The sequence below is a fragment of the Anopheles merus genome, chromosome 2R (assembly GCF_017562075.2).
Source record: "Anopheles merus strain MAF chromosome 2R, AmerM5.1, whole genome shotgun sequence".
NCBI classification, from domain to species: Eukaryota; Metazoa; Arthropoda; class Insecta; order Diptera; family Culicidae; genus Anopheles; species Anopheles merus.
In genome coordinates, this window is record NC_054082.1 from 10,608,899 (window position 1) to 10,627,065 (window position 18,167).

Here is an 18,167-nt window from a genome sequence, read left to right on the forward strand (position 1 = left end):
GTGGGTTAAGCTGTACAGCTTGATGTGTTTTTCTTCTTCTCCCAGTTATTGTACGCTCAATTGGATCTTTCTGTTCGTTATTGTTAACTTCCATTCAAATAAAAAAATAGCTATCACTCTCAGCAAGGGGGGGGGGGGGGGGGGCTGGGGGAGACAAAAAGCTCGATCAGACATTTCGGTGTTGTATCGTGGACACATTATCTTCAATTTCGATGGGAACAATGCGCCTCAATTCGAAACCGTCGACGTCAATCTGCTGCAAAGTGTCAGTTTACACACTGACCATTGTTCTAGGCATCATGATAACGGTTGAAATACAAATGCAGGAGAAGCTTTTTTTATCTTCGCTTTACGTGTCTAATGCAGCTTTAAACATTTTTAACAAACGATTGACGATATAGTGTTACGAGTGCTTGTAATGCATCTTACTTAGATAAAAAAATACACACACACTCAATCACTACAAACTATAATGTTCCATCGAGAAAAAATTCTGAAAAAACAACGTCTGTCTCCTGCACGTCGTTTAAAACCATTTATGCAAATTCAACGGTGCCGTGTGCGTCTCTCCATGTTCATGTGTCTCGCGCGCGCGCTCAAGAACAACAAGAACCGGTGCCATTTATCATAAATCATCGCCAGCTCATCGTCGTGTACATCAAAATCACACGGCAAACAGCGTCTCCATCAGCGAGCTTAATTCACGATAATTAACCAAATTTACGCAAACATTCGGTTTGCCGAGTTGCTTTCTGGTGCCGAAACTGAATGGAGACGCCAAACAGTGTTTTCTCACAATCCCATCCATCAACGTCAACTCCCTGGTCGGATCGGTTCGGTGCATCGTGGAGCAAGGGAATCGTTGTTTTCGGTGATCCCTTTTTTTGGGTGTTTTCTTTGGTGATTTGTATTTGCATGATGATCGTGAAAAACATTCCAATTTCTTTGCGTTACTGCTTGCAGCGAAAAAAAAAAAGTTAATGATCGTTGCAGCGAATGCAGTTTGCGGGTTTTTTGTATGGATTTGAATTTGATTTCAGTTGAGGTTCATATTTCCTTTTCAAATAGCAAATCTGCATCCCAACGATGCGTCTGCATTTAATATACAAGGTTTGAAGGGACACTTTTTGCAAGATAATGTCATGTATTGTTATTCTTTTCCAGTATTAGCAACAATTTATATCTTTTCATACAAACTTATCCAACTGAAATACTAAAAGAAGCAAAGGCTCATTTGTTTCTGAGGTCTTTTTTCTTCTTTTTTATCACAACTCTCGTTCATAAATTGTTCCAGCACATTTGAACACCAACATCGAACTCCCTTACAACTTCCCGTATTAAAAAGTAGTTTAACGCCTGAAGTTATGCAATTTATTTCGAATAAATTTATATTTTGGTATAGTTTGTTAGTTCTTATGCTTTAAGCAACATCACAACACAATTGTATTATATTTTTCTTGTTTTTGATTGCTAAACAACATTTTTTTATTAAATTCTAAATTAACACCAAATAACCGTCGTTTCGTGTTCAGTTTAAAAAATGAAGCGTTTGTTAAGCGTTTCACCGCAACCCTGTCATTTGAGAGGCCGCTGCACACCGTATAATCGCGTCTTCAGTGTCAGTCAGCCAGCTAAAACAACATTGCTGGTGAAAACAACGAAGGCTTTCGCATCGCATCCCGGATTAATCTTGCTGAAAAAACGGGGACTTAAATTCCGAAGCAGCTATCATGGAGATGGCAAGGAAAACGTGGGAGATGGAGAACAATATCGTCGTTCTCCCGCCGAGTGACGAGATATTTCGCTACGATGCGGAACAGCAGCAGCGCATCCTGACTGCCCGGCCCTGGGAGAAGGATCCGAACTTTTTTAAGGACATAAAAATTTCCGCCCTGGCACTGATCAAAATGGTGACGCACTCGCGCTCCGGTGGTGCGCTCGAGGTGATGGGACTGCTGCTGGGCAAGGTGGTCGACGACACGATGGTGGTGATGGACGCGTTCGCCCTACCGGTCGAGGGTACCGAAACGCGGGTCAACGCTCAATCGCAAGCGTACGAGTACATGGCAGCGTACATCGAATCGGCCAAGGAGGTGGGCCGCATGGAGAACGCGATCGGATGGTACCACAGCCATCCCGGGTACGGTTGCTGGCTGTCCGGAATCGACGTCAACACGCAGATGCTCAACCAAAACTACCAGGAACCGTTTGTGGCGATCGTGATCGATCCGGTCAGAACCGTATCGGCCGGTAAGGTGTGTCTCGGTGCATTCCGCACCTATCCCAAAGGTACGTTGAACGGGGTTTGTTAAGAGCCAATGAAAAGAAACGCACATAACACAACTTTTCTTCTTTCCCATAGGATACAAACCACCGAACGAAGAGCCGTCAGAGTATCAGACAATTCCGTTGAGCAAAATCGAAGACTTTGGCGTGCACTGCAAGCAGTACTATCAGCTGGATGTAACGTACTTCAAGTCGGCCCTCGATCGGAAGCTGCTCGACTCGCTGTGGAACAAGTACTGGATGAATACGCTGGGCAGTTCCGGACTGCTGAGCAACCCGGACTACACTACACGGCAAATTTTGGACCTTTCGGAAAAGCTCGAGCTTAGCGAGGCAAGCCTCGGACGGGGACAGTTCATGGCGAGCGGTTCGCTCGATCCGAACGAAAAACGCACGGAGGATAAACTATCAAAGGCCAGCCGCGATTGTAGCCGCGCCTCGATCGAACTCATTCACGGGCTGATGGCGCAAATTTCGAAGCACAAGCTGTTTAACACGATTAACCTCGGCGAGGCGAAGGGTGCGGATAATACTGCCTGAGAAAGGGCGTATTTGATATCGAAGCGATTCTGAAGGTTCAAATAAATGCTCCTGTCTTTGCGGCTTTGGATAGCATGCCGGTGCGTTTGTTGGGGTTTTTCTTTAACAATATTTCCAAACACATGTTTGTAGTGAGCATAACTTACGATTTCCCGTCCGTTGCTCATCATATTCTAAATTCAGAGGATCAGTGATTTCCGTTCTCCTGAGCTACTGTGACGTCAAGCAAGGAAGAAAACACGCAGCATCCGATCTGTGGGGTGCGCTGTGCTTCTGTCAAACATGAACAACAACAGCACACACACTCACATACATACGCACACTCTGAACGTCAAACAGAAGGCTATTTATTCGGAAACGCTTCGCGACAACAACAACACAATCGTTTCGTCAGAACTGCAGGAAGGTCGTGCAGTAATCTTCCCTGCAAACGCGAGTGCTCTTTCCAAAGTGGTCCGCGCCCCGGTCGGACAGTTTGTTTATTATTTCTCCCTTTGGGGGTTGGCGTGTGCGTATTGGTGCGGTGTTGCTGTGTACGTAGTGGCGCAGTAGTTAATTCAATTCTACTGCCCTGCAGTGTTGGAGGAAAAGAAACACAATTTGTGCAGTGCTAACAAGTAGAGGGCGATAGAGAGTGCCAAAGGAAGCACGTACGAATGCAATAATACCGATTAATCAGTGTATTGCGATCTAGTAAAGCCTTTTCGAAACCCGCAAAAAGGGGGTGCAAGAATGCGTCCCATTCTGCAGCTAGGGCTGCTGGTGGTGGCGTTGCTGGCAGCGGCTGCGACGGTGACCCGCGCCGAGGAGCAACCGAACCCCGTCACTGAAGCTGAAGTGACCTCGAACAGCAACGGCCCCACGGAGGAACCGGAGGAGGAAGTACAGGTAGGAATGGTTGGAGGGGAGAAATATTCGCAACTCAATCTACGCGTTTCTATGTGTCAATTTCAAGCAGCAAATTGAAGTCAGTCAGCCGGAAAAGGGGAATGGAAGAAGGGATGGAACCGGGGGGGTAGCACTCTTTGTGTGTTTGTGTGCTGCTCTGTATGCAAGTACAGAGAAGAACGACATGATCTCATCATCCGTCCAGCCGTTTTCGTCGGTTTGCTTTCTCTTTGTTCGCGAATGAAGCCTCCGCCAAGAAGATGGCCAGATGATCGCATTTCGGAGCCAAACTTGTGTATGTGTGTGTGTGTGTGTTTTTTTTTTTTGCGCATCACCATCAAACCAGAGCACGATTCGTCCTCACTGGCGTCCACAGCCAACATTGGGCTGGGCAGGGTGAGGGATGTACGGCATCGCTGCCCCACAACACCCGATAGAGACAGCATGTTTCGTTATGTAAACAGAACAGTTGTGCTGATCAACTCATGATCGCGACTCTCGCTCGTCCTCGGTTGCCGGCAAAAATGCGAGAGGTGTTCCAGCAGCAGCTGTACCATTTCCCGTTTGGCAAGATTACGCCCTGAATGGGTGTTTTCGAGAGGTTGGGAATCGAAACACACACTCCCGCGGACGCCTATCTCTTCTTGGGTTGCGTTACGGCGTTGCTGAAGCTACACTATCACACTCCAGCTGGGCGCAACACGTTATTGGTGAAGTTTTTACTGCCCATAAACATACTCTAACAGGACAGGCCATCTGAACGTTTTAATGTGTAAATTATAATACTGCTAAATTAGAAAAGGTTTCAAAGTGTAATTTCCCCTTATTGCCATTAAACTGGACAATGTGACTGGCGTGAAACAGAAATAATCATAATCATTTCCTGAACAACAACAAAACAAACCAACAAAGCAATTTAGATGATGTGATCATTGTTTGAGTCATTCCAGTTTCACACGTTTTCGATACTGTGCTGTTGTACGTGTCAACAATTTGCTCAGCGAGCGCAGAGGAGATCAGATTTCGCACGATCAGCAGCCCTCAAGCAAAACTGAACGTTTCAAGCGGATCATTTTACGGTGGTAGTACGACGTACAACAACATCGCCTTTTTCTGCTGATTTCTTGCTTTGTAGGATGGAAGAGGAGCAACCTGGGAAGAGCTAGCACCACACCACACCATATCAAGGTGTTAAGATCGGGGTAGAGTCGTATGGAGGTAATAATCGTTGTATAATTTATGATAATTTTTCGCCAAGTTACATCCGTGCACATCTGGTACAACTGCAAGCAACGGGACGTGGACTGGACGAGAAGGGATTTTTTTAACTCCAAACTTCGAAGAAGTAAATCCACCTTTGAATAACTATTGGAAGCAACATGCTGCACATTTTCTAGTTCTTTGTCTTGAGGCATTGGCAGAAAGGTTCAACTTAAATCATCGTTCAGGAACTGTGGATGATGAGTTGTTCTGGAAGGTGTTGCGAATCAATGCGGTGCCAGCTGAAGTACCGCCAGAGTAGGAGTACCGTTTAAAGGAGCAGATTGCCAGGAAGCTACCAAAACAGAGCCCATGAAGCAAAATTTGATCACCAAAACAAGCGCCCAAAAGTGTTATGGCACACGATACTCTGATTCGATGCAGCTGTGGGCTCAAAACACGTGTTTTCATAACAAATCGAACTAGAAACATAACAAACTCTATAGAACAGACACTGTTCTTTGTAGACTTAGAGCGACTTGGAAGAAGACCAACGGTGTAAGTCGCCTTTGGCTTCAAATTAGTGCTCACTATCGACAGATTTGTGTGATGAAACCATTCGCCATCACCTGAAACTCTGCAGTATCAACAACATCAGCCGGACACGGTGTGTGCGTGTGTGGTGTGTGGACAAAGAACAAACGTGACAACAAAGATCCGATCAGCTGATGCGATGGTCTAGTTTGGCTTGTTATTTTTCATCTCAAAATTCTTTGTCCATGTTGCTATTATTAGCCTCCCAATGGTCAGTGTGTTCGCACCGTAAAGGATGGAAAAAAAGAGCAACATTCCGATCCTCCGGGTACGTTCCTCCCCCGCGTTGACAAGGAGTCCATTCCAACGGTCTAACACCTAGAACGGAATCAACTAAAAGGCACCATTGGATGACAATTTTCGCCTCTTATCGGTCGACCCCATGTCCGGATGCCTCTGGTGTACAACACCATCTCTCTACACGTCAGCGCAAAACAGGGCCTGCCTGCCATTTACCTCCCATAGAGCAAGGGAAGGGCGAAAAGAATGGTAGGAAGAGGCATCTAAATAGCGAATGGTGATGTACACGCGTTATTTGTTTCCTCATTCCCTCTCCCGCGCTAGTCAATCGGTGATGATAATGTTTGAAAAACTCTCCTCTACAAACAGTTCTCGCACACATACACACACAAACTCCAGCAAAGTACAAGATAGTAAAATGTTTCATCAAAAAGCGCCATTGGAGCGCCGGCATGATGAGAGAGGAAGTGGCCTAGTTTGTTTGTCTTTGCAACCGCGGTCGCTTTGCTGTTATGGCATCGCTCGTCAATAGACATTCTTTTGAGCGAAGCGAAGAACATCGACACAGTAGAAATGCCCCATCCGGGAACGGGTTGAATTTGTCTTTCTGTGTTGTTGAATTAGATCAAATGTTTGCTCTAACAATTTTGCCAATAGAATCGTGTCTGAGAATCTTGGCGCTGATAAGCTTATTCGTAGGGAATAGTACATACGCATTAATGAATCTAAATGATTCATCCGGTTCAATTCAATTATCGTTATCGAACAACTGTTTCTCCGCATTTCCGTAGAGCCGTTTGACCACCGGGCTACGTTTGGAGCATGAGCTAGTGAAAGAACAGGCCGTAAGTGTTTATTACAACCCTTCAGAGATCAACGGTTTGCTGCGCGCATGATATGGAATGCGGGAAAAAAGAGCATCTTCCTGGGGGGCAACTTTGGCCGGTACCTTGAAATGGGCCACGTGCTGCTGTACGGGAAATGGCAACTCAAAAAGGGATTGGAAGACTTTGACGAGCGAACTCAAAGCTGTCCTTCGGCCCTTTAAAGCCTTTGCATGTGGGATTTATTAAACACTGAAATGAACACTTAATACACACTATATGTCGTAATGCTTGAAGAACTTTTGCTAAAACCTCGGGGACTCATGTTGTACGTACGTCATTCTAACGTTTATGTTGTAACCCTAAAATCCGTCTCAGCGCAAAAAAAGTAGCTCAGCTGGCGTAAACCGCAACTCTCCGCGCAGCGCTACTCCGTAGATTTGCTCTCCTACCGTTTTCTCCACTCCAACTCACAACTCATCGGCATAATGCGACATTCGGTTCGAACTGTCTGTGTACTGTTTGTCGGACACCATCATACCCACCATAACCAACATATAACGCCTACTTCCGATCAATCCAGTGCTAACATGCGAGTATAAAAGCTTCCCCCGTGCACGTGCAGTATAACCACCTTCCAACACGCCATCAGCAAAACCACCACCTTCCCTATTGTAGCATCAAGTTGGACCTTCGCCTGGTGTGTAATCAAAGATCATGATCATCATGGGTGAACCTTTCGCGCATCGAGCCATTAGAGTGTGTAGTGTGTGCTGTGCTGGTGGTGTCCTTCTCTGTCTGTACTCTTCACGGGATCCTAACACAACTTCCTCGCTCAACGTCCGCTCGCAGCCGGGCTACTAAAACGGATCGCTCACTCTCTCTCTCTCTCCCCGACGGATTGTTCAATGTTTTGTTCCCCGCCCCGTAGGATGCTCCTTCGACGGTCAACGGAAGCAGCGAGGGAGGCATTGTGGCGATCCATGTCGATGCGGTCGGCGGCAAGGAACAGCTGCGCCCGACGCTGCGCGGTCTGTCCTACCTGGCGACCAGCTTCCTGCCACGCGACTTCAAGTTCGTGGAGATTGTGTCGGCATCGCGCGAAGTGGTGGCCGGCGTGCGGTACGAGCTGCTCGCCACTGCCGAAGATGAAACCACCGGCCAGCGGCATCTCTGCCAGCTGGTGATCCTCGAAAAGCCCTGGATCACGAACGAGTACGGCGAAAAGTATCGCACACTGGAGTACACCAACTGCACCCTGCCGTCGACACATCCGGCAATGGCAGAGACGGCGACCCGGCTAAATGAGGCGTTCGATGCGAATCTGCGCCAGAAAGAAGAGCTGACCCCGCAACGGATCGAAGAGCTCGAGCAGCAAATTGTAGTGGAAAAGGGCGATATGTCCACCACGCCGGAAACGCAAGACTCACCGGTAACGGGTAGTTCCAGTAGCCTGCCCGATGCGGCGACCACCACTGAGGAGGGATTAAGTGAGGCGGCCAAAAGTGCGATTGATGAACTGTTCAGTTTCGCTAGTGCCGGTTCACTGCAAAGTGCGAACCGTGATCGATCAGATCAGGGAGCAGCAGCAGCAGGTGCTGAAGTGGTAGAGGAACCGATGGTACGAAAAGTGGTTGCCAAAGAACGCTCGGAACCGGAACCAACGACGGAAGCAACGACGACGAGCAGCACAACGATTGCACCGCTCGACCAGCAGGTACAATCGACGTTCGATGAGGTATTCAAAGCGCACCAGGAAATTCAGAAAGCGCTCGACGACATCATTGCGAACGGTGGTGGCCGCGATGTGCAGCTCAAGTACCGCCCGGTGCTAGATTCGTTGCTGCAGAGGGTTAAGGCCAGCATCGACAGCTACTACCGCACCACGAACGGTGGTGACGCGAACGTTGATACGGCCGCATTCGTTGTGCGCGACAACACGAATGTGACGCCCAATGGGGGCAGACCGCCGGCACGTATCGTTCCGTCTTCAGCCTCCCGAAACGAGGATCAATCCTCACAGGAAAGTGATGAAGGTCAGCAGCAGCAGCGACAGCAATTGCCGGATGTGAATCTGCAGCCCCCGAGGGCTAATGCACCGACGGCGGCGGCGACGTACGGTGCCGATTCGGACGAGGATGAAAACGATCAACAGATCGTCACCAAAGAGCAGCTCGCCCAGGAGCTTAACAACGAGGAAGGTCTGCAGCGTGTGAAGAAGCACACGGAAGGTAAGCCCGAAGAGGACACGGCTGTTGATAGTACGACGGTGAGCGATGCGGATACTGCTGCCGTTGGAGATACTACCATATCTGCGGTGAAGAACAGTACGCCAGAGGCTACAACTCCTGTCGCCGTACCGTCCAGTACTTCCACAGCGGCAAATAGAGTTGCAACGTCATCCTCGTCCTCGTCGAAGGAAAGTGACGAATCAAAAAAGCCTAAAAGAACTAAAACGAAGAAAACAGCAAGCGATTCATCGGATGATACCGACGAGGAGGAGAACGACACCATGGGCGTGAAACTATCGAAGGAGCAACTCACGCGACAGCTAAACGCCGATGAGGGGGGACAGCGCCGTGACAAGCGAGACTTTTCGGGCGGGTTTGCCGACGGAAGCTTTGGCGACTTTTCTGGTGGCAGCTTTGGCGGCGGTTCGTATAGCGACGGTGGCCACTATGGTGGAGGTGGTGGATACCTCGGTGGTGGCTCCTACCATGGCAGCTATTACATTGGTGGGTACAATCCGTATCGCAGAAAATACTATCGCCCTTCGCCGTACTATTACGGAGGTTACAGAGGGAAGCGCGACGTTGCAGCGGTGGACGATTTTCCCGCCGAGTTCAACGAGCAGGGCGAGAGGGTAGTAAAGCAGGCCGAATTGAACGAGCATTCGGCAAACCTGAAGCCACCGAAGATTGAGCGGGTAACGATGGCGTTCGGTGACTCGAACGAAGAGGAGGAAGACGTGGTACTGACGAAGGAACAACTTGCCCAGCAGCTGAACGCAGACGATGGAGCATTTCGGCGCAATAAGCGTGGCTATTCGTCGTCGTTCGATCATTCCTCAAGCCAGCAACACCACGGCCACGGTTATTATGGTGGATACAATGTGCGGCCGTCTTACTACAACCAACCATCTCCGCCGGGTGCTTATTACGGTTACTATCGTGGCAAGCGAAACACAAACCCACCCGACAGCAATCTCGTGAACCTAGACGATCCCATCCAGGAGGCTTCGATGAGAGCGATCGCGACTGAAGCGATCCAGCGCCTGGACCAGATGGATTCGGATCCGTACCAGCGAATGCTGCTCGAGGTGCTCGACGCTCGCCGGGTAGCGCAACGATCGGACAAAAGTCGAACGACGTACGTGCTGAGCGTGCTGACGGCCAACTCGCGCTGTGCGGAAGTGGAGGAGGAGAAGGAGAGCAAAGTTACGGAGCGGCCGTGCCGGGAGCGGCTGATGCCGGACACTACGAAACAGTGTACCCTTGAGGTAATTGAGTTCTATTAGCGTAGAGATGGCAACGCAAGAAGGATGATGTTTGACGTGGAACAGAACGTGGAGGAGAATACCGTTAATAGGAACATTATTTGCCAGAGAACTGACTTTGTATTTTTTCTTTCTTGTCTCTCTTTGATAGGTACATGTATTGAAAGCGAATACGGATGACTCCCAACAGGTACAGCTTACTAAATCTAAATGTCAAAAACAGGTTAACAGTTTAGGTGGCAGGCTCGTCGGTGGTGCAACGCCCGTGGACGTGAAGGAACCGACGCACATCGAGCGCGTGCGTCTGGGATTGGTTGGATACGAGAGTGGAAAGCATAGGTTCGTGATTTGTGCCCCGTAGTCGGGTAATTGTATGTCCTCTGGGTCCAACATTGCCTTCACATCAAACCTGCTCATTTCAGCAACTTCGAGATCCTGTTCGGCACGGTCCAGGTAGTGGCGGGCACCATACACCGCTACAAGATCGCGCTGAAGGATGACGACCAAAAGGTGTACAGTACGTGCGATGTGAAGGTGTTCACTCCGCTTCCGTCCGCCGCAAATGGCAGCAAGCCGGACTACGATTTCGATTGTCAGGAGGAGGAGGAGGCAGCAGCAGCCGCTGGTGCCCATCGCGCGCGACGTGATGTGGTGGCGGCACCGCCGAAAAAGCTCAACAAGGTACCGAAAGCCGGCGCTGCCCAGGAACTGACGCCCGAGGAGTACGCCAAGGAGGAACATCAAACGCGCGTCCGCACCGGTCTGCAGCAGCAGTCGGCACTGGTCGATGGCAGCGGCAACGAGCGGAAGGTGAAGATTGTCGGCGCAACGGTGCAGCTGGTCGCCGGCAAATCGTACACCTACCGTCTGTCCTTCCCGGACGACGAGCTGAAGCGCGTCTGCAAGCTGACCGTGTGGGAGAAGCCCTGGCTGAAGGAGAAGGCCCCGCAGGAAGCGTTCAAGGCGTCGTTCGAGTGTCCGGACGGTGCGAAGCGTACCAAGCGTGCAACAGTGGGAGTCGACTGTCTGGGCTGTGCGTCACCGCTGGCGGCCAATGAGTATGGCAACAGCGAGCATCAGGAGCGCATCAACAAGATTCTTTCCTTCCACGGGCTTACGCGCGGAAAGTGAGTGGCACACAAAGTGCGAAACACCAATTTGCCTATCTCACACCATTCACACTGTCTGCTCTGCTGCTTAATATCTTTCCCAGCTCGCTGAAGGTCATCAATGCGACTAGCCAGGTCGTGGCCGGTATGAAGTACGTCTACTTCATCCAGCACAACAATGCCGTCTGCAAGCTGACGTCGTGGGAGCGTGTCTGGTTGGCCCAGTCGCATCCGGAGGATGCTTACAAGTACACGTACGACTGCGAAAAGGAGGCGGGTCCGACGAAGGCACGCACCCGGCGCTCAGTCGTCCCCGGTGGATCCCGTTCGCTGTCGCAGGATGAGCTTGCGGCTGACGAGCACGTGGAACGTGTGGACAAGATTTTGGTTTCGAGCGGTGGATCGAAGGAATCGTCGTAAGTACCGAGGGCGCACAGAGGCCGGAATCATTCCGCATGCGATGTTTGTTGTAACGAAGCCGTGTAGATGTGCGAGCGCGCGCGCGCGCGCCAAATTCTGATCATTCTTCCCGAGTACAATCTTGAATATATAACAATGTAGATCGAATATTGAGCCCAATGTTGGCAAATGGTGCAAACCTAATGTTGGTGCCGTATCTGACTAATCCCATTTCCCGAACGTACTGAATGTATCTGTCTGTCACTGTAGCATTATTAACCATAACACTAAATGCTTTGTCAATGGTAAGAGTGATGCATGATCGTTACTAACCTTACTACCAGATTTGAACCGTACGAAGGCGCTAATTAAAATTATCAAAAATATAATAATTGTTCACAAGCATGATATCGGATTGTTTCGTTTTGTGTGATTTATCTAACGGCATGTGGAAACCAAAAATCGAAAGAACCAACCGCTAACTAACCCTGTTGCCCACTAATGGTAAGGACAGATATAATTATAATCTTTAGCATAATAGTAGCTAACTACAATGTAACCTTTCTTTTGCTATCAAGTAGAACAAATAAATAAAAACAATCTTTTACTTCGTCAGTAATGCCCGGATTGTGAGCGGAACCGTGCAGATAGTGTCCGGCAAGCTGTACAAATATGCCGTCGAGTTTGACGTGGACGGAAGCAGCAAGCTTTGCAAGCTGTCCTCCTGGGAACGGCCATGGCTGGAGAAGAAGGACCCGACGGAAGCGTACAAGTACACCGTGTCCTGTCCGAGCGAAAAGGCTGCGGCCCGTCAGCGCCGACACGCGAAGAAAGCGGGCAGCTCCAACGAACTGACGGCGGAAGAGCTGAAGGACAAGTCGCACGTGGAGCGCATCAGAGCCGGCATGGTGTCGTACAATTCGGAGCGTTCGAAAGCGTACAAGTATGTATTTAAAAAAAAAGAAAGAAAAATAACATCAGCTTGGCAGCTAATTGCTAATGTCATCCATTTGTTTGCAGTGAGTTTGAAATTCTGGCTGGATCGACGCAACAGGTCGCCGGTTCCCTGTACAAGTACACCTTCCGCGTGACGAGCGAACCGGACATTGTGTGCAAAATATCCATCTGGGAGCGCGTCTGGTTGGAGTCGCAGGATCAGCGCAAGTACAACGTCAAATGTACCGGTGACGACGACACGGAACAGCAACCGGATATCAAAAGCCCCCAGCAGCCAGATGCGCCGGCACCAACGCCGGTCACCACCGCCCCGTCCGTAAAGCGCCGATCGGTGCGATCGCTCAAGATCGACGACGATGCGCACGTGCGTCGGATGTTCGATAAGTTCAGGCACCATCATCGCCGTCAGTACGCCAGCTCGATGGAGCACGAGATGCGCTTCAACATCTTCCGCAACAATCTGTTCAAGATCGAGCAGCTGAACAAGTTCGAGCGCGGTACGGCCAAGTACGGTGTGACCAAGTTCGCCGACATGACGGTGGCCGAGTATCGGGCGCACACGGGGCTAGTGGTGCCGAAGCACGATCGCGCCAACCACGTCGGCAACCGGGTGGCATCGGAGGAGGATGTGGCCGGGGTGGGCGATCTGCCGCGGTCGTTCGATTGGCGCGACCACGGTGCGGTAACGGAGGTGAAGAATCAGGGCAGCTGCGGCTCGTGCTGGGCGTTCAGTGCGGTCGGCAACGTGGAAGGGTTGCATCAGATCAAAACGAAGAAGCTGGAATCGTACTCGGAGCAGGAGCTGATCGACTGCGACAAGGTGGACAATGGATGCGGCGGTGGCTACATGGATGATGCTTTCAAGTAGGACAAGAGTGGAATCACCCCGGTGCTATCGAATGTGTTCGCTAAAGTATCTTTCTCTTCTTTCCGCACAGGGCTATTGAGCAGCTGGGTGGGCTGGAGCTGGAGAACGACTACCCGTACGAAGCGAAGGCACAAAAGTCGTGCCATTTCAACCGCTCGCTTAGCCACGTGCAGGTGAAGGGTGCCGTCGATATGCCGAAGAACGAAACCTACATTGCGCAGTACCTGATCAAGAATGGTCCGATCGCGATCGGGCTGAACGCGAACGCGATGCAGTTCTACCGCGGCGGCATATCGCACCCGTGGCATCCGCTGTGCAACCACAAATCGATCGACCACGGTGTGCTGATCGTGGGCTACGGCATCAAGGAGTACCCGATGTTCAACAAGACGCTGCCGTACTGGATCATCAAGAACTCGTGGGGTCCGAGGTGGGGCGAGCAGGGTTACTATCGCATCTATCGCGGTGACAACTCGTGCGGCGTTAGCGAAATGGCCTCGTCCGCTATACTAGCGTAGAGTGCGTAGAAGTGTGTATGAGTTTGCGCGCGTGTGTGTGTGTATGGGTGCGTTTTTACTGCGTACCGTCTATTTTACCAACTCTTTGAAATTTTATACCCTTTTTTACTTTGCATGTGTATCAAGGTTTTAAAAATACTCTAATTTTCCGAAGAACAAATATACAGAGCTGTACAAAATCGGATCGAAAGTACGCGTTGTGGTGAATGATAGTGTTCCGAATTAAACATACGTTTAATGTACAAAATATCACGCGTCATTTTAAATATTTAAATACATTTTCTAGAAAAAGGAACATCCCTTCTAGTGATGTGCTCTTTGAAGCGCAGCCACGACTTCGATTCGGACTCCGGCTAATGTTAGTCCGATTTCGACTCCGGCAAAATCCGAACCACTAGTCAAAAGGAGCCATCCGGTGTAACGCGATTGTAAGCGGCATTTCATTTCGTTGTGTTTTTTTGTCTTTCATTTTGCGCGTGCACTTCGGATACAGGCTTTTGTTTCGAAAGCCAACTCCAGACGACTTCGACTCCAACCGATTCCGGATGACTCCAACTTCCAACGACTCCGGATGACTCCAATTTCCAACGACTCTGACAGACTCCGGCCAACTCCGACAGACTCCGGCCAACTCCGAACGACTCCGGGCGATTCCGGACTGTTCCGGACAACGCCGGATAATGCTGCGCTGACCTAACTTCCGGAGTCGATTCCGAAATTATCGGAGTCGGCTCCGGATTTTGGCCAACTTTACCCATCACTTATCCGTTCGATACGAAGCAACGCTAGCAGCTCGATGATTTGTGTGCGATGTTTTCTTCTGGGTAATAACATCGAACGCCTGCTGCACAACTACCACTACAATCAGCTGTCAAGTGTCGAGAGAGTGTTTGTGTTTATGTTTACATTCTACTTTACAACAGCACAGCCACAAGTGCGTAGTTCTATTCTTTGTTACACCATTGCACCGAGAACAAGCTCATCTAATTATCCGAGTGAGTCACACGTTAGGCTGATAAATACGGTGAGTCAATCCGTCCCTTCCCCATTGATTGAAGTGATTGTCCCTTCAACCCCGTTTGCTTCCAGTACGCAATGGCCAGCGAACCTAAGTGCGGAGGAGTTTCGGACGATCCGGAGCTAAACAAGGAAGAGCATGCGGAGCGCATCGGTGCCGCCCTGGCCACCACGGATGGTCATGCTGGCAAAGCGTACAAACTGCACCGCGTGACGAAGCAGGTCGTGGCCGGGGTGCAGTACGTGTACTTCATTTCGTTCGAGAATGAGGAATCTGGCCAGCAGTACAAGATAACCGTTTGGGAGCGACCCTGGCTGAAGGAAAAGGATCCGGCCGAGGCACGCAAGATCACGTTCGAGGTGCACAACGGATGACGAATTCAGATCTGTCTCAGTGAGTCATCGTGTTTGTATGTTTGTTAAAAGCGTCTCTCGCTTCGTTTATTGAGTAAGATCAACATTTTGTATGTTTTGTCATATTTCGGGTGGATGATATGAATATTGTTACAATTAGTTTTTTGGTTAATACAATAAAACAGGTTTAAAACGAAGTTCTAAATTCCAAAATGAACTCCTTACCTTGTACTTACCATATTAGGGCACGGTAGAGCACTTTCTAGTTCAGCATTACGGTTAAGATCTCCCCTACTTGTACTCCATCAACCGTAGCAACAGCGCACGCAGCTTCCGGGCCTCCAGCCCGATCGTTGGTGGCTGCTCGCCCGAATCCTCCAGCGGTCCGGTCAACACAGACGGAATGGTAAGGCCGTACGCTTCGCAAGCGCGCAGGAAATTCAGCGTTTCCTGCAGCGCGATCGACGGCAGCACGATCGTCTGCTTCGCCATGCCGGTGAGCAGCCCAAGCACGCACCGCTTCACGTGGATCCACGTGTCGGCGCACAGCCGCGCTCCCGAGCCCCCGTCCAGTGCGTGCGCAATCCGCGACAGGCCAAACTCGTAATTGTTCTTTGCGCAGTACAGCGTCCCGATCACAAGGTTGACGATGCACAGATGCAAACACTGCCCCGTCGCGTTGCCCTTGCGCTCCTCCGCCCGTTCCACCTTGCGCATCAGCTCTTCCGCTTCCTCGTTCTGCGAGGTCATGATGTAGGCGACGCACAGGTTCGCCAGCACCGAGGCCGGGATCGACAGTATGTCGTCGTAGTTTTGGCGCACGATCGGTTCGTAGAAGGCGGCCGCCTCCTTGTACCGATCGCCGCGCATAAAAAGCACGTGGGCGGCGTGTAGCCGCCAGGAGGGCGTCTCCGAGCAGAACTCGGCGCTGGCCCGAAACTCCCGCTCGGCGCCCTGGAAATCGTCCATGCGCCACGGTATCCAGGCGCGGGCCATCGCCACCGGCAGGTAGCTCTCGAGCGCTCCCTCATACTCGCGCAGCGCCATGCGCAGCGCGTTCTGATCCGTGGCCGACCGGCACTCCTGCACCTTGGCCGCCAGCGCCCGCAGCCTGCCCCCGATGCTGCTCGCCAGCGTGCCGAGCTTCTGTTCCGCCTCTTCCGGCGTCGACTGGGCGGTAATCAGTGCGTCCAGCAGATCGTACAGGTACGGCGACAGGTACTTGTACGTCAGGTGCGTATGCTCGGCCAGGATGTCCGCGGCCGTGTCGTACATTTCGTGCTTGCAGCAGAGCAGCAGCAGATTGGCGAACGTTTCCGGCGGGCAGGCCGGCGGGCCGAGCTCGAGCAGAAAGGCCAACCGACGCAAACCGGCCCCGCCACCGGTCGGATCGGTCAGCGCCATGTTGTGCAGCGTGACCGGATCGAGCTCCGGTTCCGAGCGTGGCGGTAGATCGGTCAAAGCTTCCCGCGCACCGTCCGCTGTGAGTGGACAAGGAGGAAATTACTATGACAATGCCAATATCACAACCTTCCCCAATACCCCCCTTGCCAAACGTACCATTGCCTTCCTGGTATTCGATGGCCGCCTTAAGATTGAAGGCTTGCGCAAGCCCAGAAGCAGCCAGCGCGGGAGGATTGCCCACGCTACGCGCACCGCCTTCCGTTTCCGCCTGTGCACCGACGCCCAGCTCCGGATGGTTGCGTATGCCACGTTCCACAATCTCGGCGATGTAGTTGAGCGCCTGCGAGTTTTCCTTGCGCCGATAGTGACACAGGGCCGCATTGTAGGCGACGTGCGGGTTAAACCCACCGGCCTGCAGCGCCGACACGTAGCGCTGCAGCGCGTCCTCGTACATGTTCGCCTGGTACAGCAGACAGCCCTCGTCGTTTTTGGTGCTCGCCTCCTGCCCATTACCGTCCTGGCGCTGCAGCAGCAGCGACTGTGCCGCAGTGTAATCCTCATTCCCGTAAGCGATGGCCGACTGCAGCTGGAGCACCTTGTCCTTCAGCTCGGGCGAGTCCAGCCCGGTGGCGATGATTTTCTGCGCCTCCTCGAACAGGCCCGCCTGGAAGAGGGACTGCGCGTAGTACAGGCGGTACTCCTGCACATCCGGCACGAGATTGAGCAGATGTTCGTAGCAGTTGGCCGCCTCGATAAAGTCCTGCGTTTGGTAGTAGCAGTGGCCGAGCAGCGAAAGGCCGGCACGCGTCGTGGACGATTCCGGAATAGTGTTGAGCGTGTTGATTGCATCCTGGAATCGTTCCTCCTTGATCTGAAATTGGAAACGGACCGTCACTAGTTGGAATTTCTGCGGAAAGGGGGCACACTTTCGCTTACCATGGTATAAATTGTTTTCGTATATTCACCATCGCGAATAATCATATTTTGCGAAAACATGCTGTATAGACACTGTTGTTACTCGGCTATTTCTCTGAGCTGGAATTTAATTGGAGTTCTGCTGTTTGTTGAAGAACCAACATTGCCATGGCAACGATCTACCCAAGCCAGAATACGTGACTGAGAAAGAATTGCGAAATGGTATCCAAACTGTACTTAGCTAAACTTTTCCAAATTACAAATTTGTTGAAATACATTGCTTTTTTACATACTTAAAAAGCATTGAAATTACAACGATTTAAATTCAAATATTAAATATTCCCTCGTTTGCTCTATGCCGATAGTACAGGGGTTTTAGCTCAAAAATAAACTAAACTTTTAATCCACAAACAAATATTTTCAACAGTAGATTTTAGAAATATTGTAATGTCTTTACTAATTGAAGAAGTTCTATCAGTTCAGTGTAAATTATTTATCAGAAATCCCAATCAAAAATTGCTAAAAAATAACGATGCTTCAGATTAACCCGGCGACCCC

At 50.6% G+C, this 18,167-nt stretch overlaps 4 protein-coding genes across 7 annotated transcripts; 3 read left to right on the forward strand and 1 right to left on the reverse strand.

Moving 5' to 3' along the window:
* The first annotated feature begins 1,604 nt into the window (after positions 1 to 1,604).
* Positions 1,605 to 2,901, forward strand: LOC121589574 (COP9 signalosome complex subunit 5). Its single transcript, XM_041908596.1, has 2 exons — positions 1,605 to 2,289; positions 2,363 to 2,901. The coding sequence occupies exons 1-2, from the start codon at positions 1,731 to 1,733 to the stop codon at positions 2,824 to 2,826; spliced, it is 1,023 nt and encodes a 340-aa protein (XP_041764530.1). The 5' UTR covers positions 1,605 to 1,730; the 3' UTR covers positions 2,827 to 2,901.
* Positions 2,902 to 3,160: 259 nt separating this feature from the next.
* Positions 3,161 to 14,103, forward strand: LOC121589571. 2 transcript variants are annotated; one of them, XM_041908590.1, is made up of 9 exons: positions 3,161 to 3,714; positions 6,540 to 6,593; positions 7,504 to 10,071; positions 10,220 to 10,407; positions 10,491 to 11,195; positions 11,282 to 11,593; positions 12,193 to 12,519; positions 12,597 to 13,397; positions 13,472 to 14,103. In XM_041908590.1, exons 1-9 carry the CDS (start codon positions 3,559 to 3,561, stop codon positions 13,917 to 13,919), a joined length of 5,559 nt encoding a protein of 1,852 aa, XP_041764524.1. In that variant the 5' UTR covers positions 3,161 to 3,558; the 3' UTR covers positions 13,920 to 14,103. The 2 variants fall into 2 exon arrangements, with proteins under 2 accessions (XP_041764524.1, XP_041764525.1); XM_041908591.1 differs by lacking the exon at positions 6,540 to 6,593.
* Positions 14,104 to 14,807: 704 nt separating this feature from the next.
* On the forward strand, positions 14,808 to 15,487 carry LOC121589576 (cystatin-like protein). Of its 3 annotated transcripts, none has more exons than XM_041908599.1 (2): positions 14,808 to 14,914; positions 15,009 to 15,487. In XM_041908599.1, exon 2 carries the CDS (start codon positions 15,015 to 15,017, stop codon positions 15,309 to 15,311), a length of 297 nt encoding a protein of 98 aa, XP_041764533.1. In that variant the 5' UTR covers positions 14,808 to 14,914; positions 15,009 to 15,014; the 3' UTR covers positions 15,312 to 15,487. The 3 variants fall into 3 exon arrangements, with proteins under 3 accessions (XP_041764533.1, XP_041764532.1, XP_041764534.1); XM_041908598.1 differs by having other exon boundaries at positions 14,817 to 14,943; XM_041908600.1 differs by having other exon boundaries at positions 14,824 to 14,914; positions 14,978 to 15,487.
* Positions 15,348 to 17,875, reverse strand: LOC121589572 (tetratricopeptide repeat protein 30 homolog). The gene is made up of 3 exons (XM_041908592.1): positions 17,631 to 17,875; positions 16,851 to 17,565; positions 15,348 to 16,771 (listed from the first exon to the last, which is right to left on the reverse strand). The coding sequence occupies exons 1-3, from the start codon at positions 17,688 to 17,690 to the stop codon at positions 15,582 to 15,584; spliced, it is 1,965 nt and encodes a 654-aa protein (XP_041764526.1). The 5' UTR covers positions 17,691 to 17,875; the 3' UTR covers positions 15,348 to 15,581.
* Positions 17,876 to 18,167: the final 292 nt, after the last annotated feature.

Bases quoted from the DNA above. Each gene is read 5' to 3' on its own strand.
- LOC121589574 (XM_041908596.1), top strand. From the start codon at position 1,731: ATGGAGATGGCAAGGAAAACGTGGGAGATGGAGAACAATATCGTCGTT. The intron at 2,290-2,362 runs GTACGTTGAACG...TCTTTCCCATAG, and splicing joins ATTCCGCACCTATCCCAAAG to GATACAAACCACCGAACGAA.
- LOC121589571 (XM_041908590.1), top strand. From the start codon at position 3,559: ATGCGTCCCATTCTGCAGCTAGGGCTGCTGGTGGTGGCGTTGCTGGCA. The intron at 11,594-12,192 runs GTAAGTACCGAG...TTACTTCGTCAG, and splicing joins GGTGGATCGAAGGAATCGTC to TAATGCCCGGATTGTGAGCG. The intron at 12,520-12,596 runs GTATGTATTTAA...ATTTGTTTGCAG, and splicing joins GAGCGTTCGAAAGCGTACAA to TGAGTTTGAAATTCTGGCTG.
- LOC121589576 (XM_041908598.1), top strand. From the start codon at position 14,818: ATGTTTACATTCTACTTTACAACAGCACAGCCACAAGTGCGTAGTTCT. The intron at 14,944-15,008 runs GTGAGTCAATCC...GTTTGCTTCCAG, and splicing joins ACGTTAGGCTGATAAATACG to TACGCAATGGCCAGCGAACC.
- LOC121589572 (XM_041908592.1), bottom strand. From the start codon at position 17,690: ATGTTTTCGCAAAATATGATTATTCGCGATGGTGAATATACGAAAACA. The intron at 17,566-17,630 runs GTAAGCGAAAGT...TTCCAATTTCAG, and splicing joins CGAAAACAATTTATACCATG to ATCAAGGAGGAACGATTCCA. The intron at 16,772-16,850 runs GTACGTTTGGCA...GTCCACTCACAG, and splicing joins CGAATACCAGGAAGGCAATG to CGGACGGTGCGCGGGAAGCT.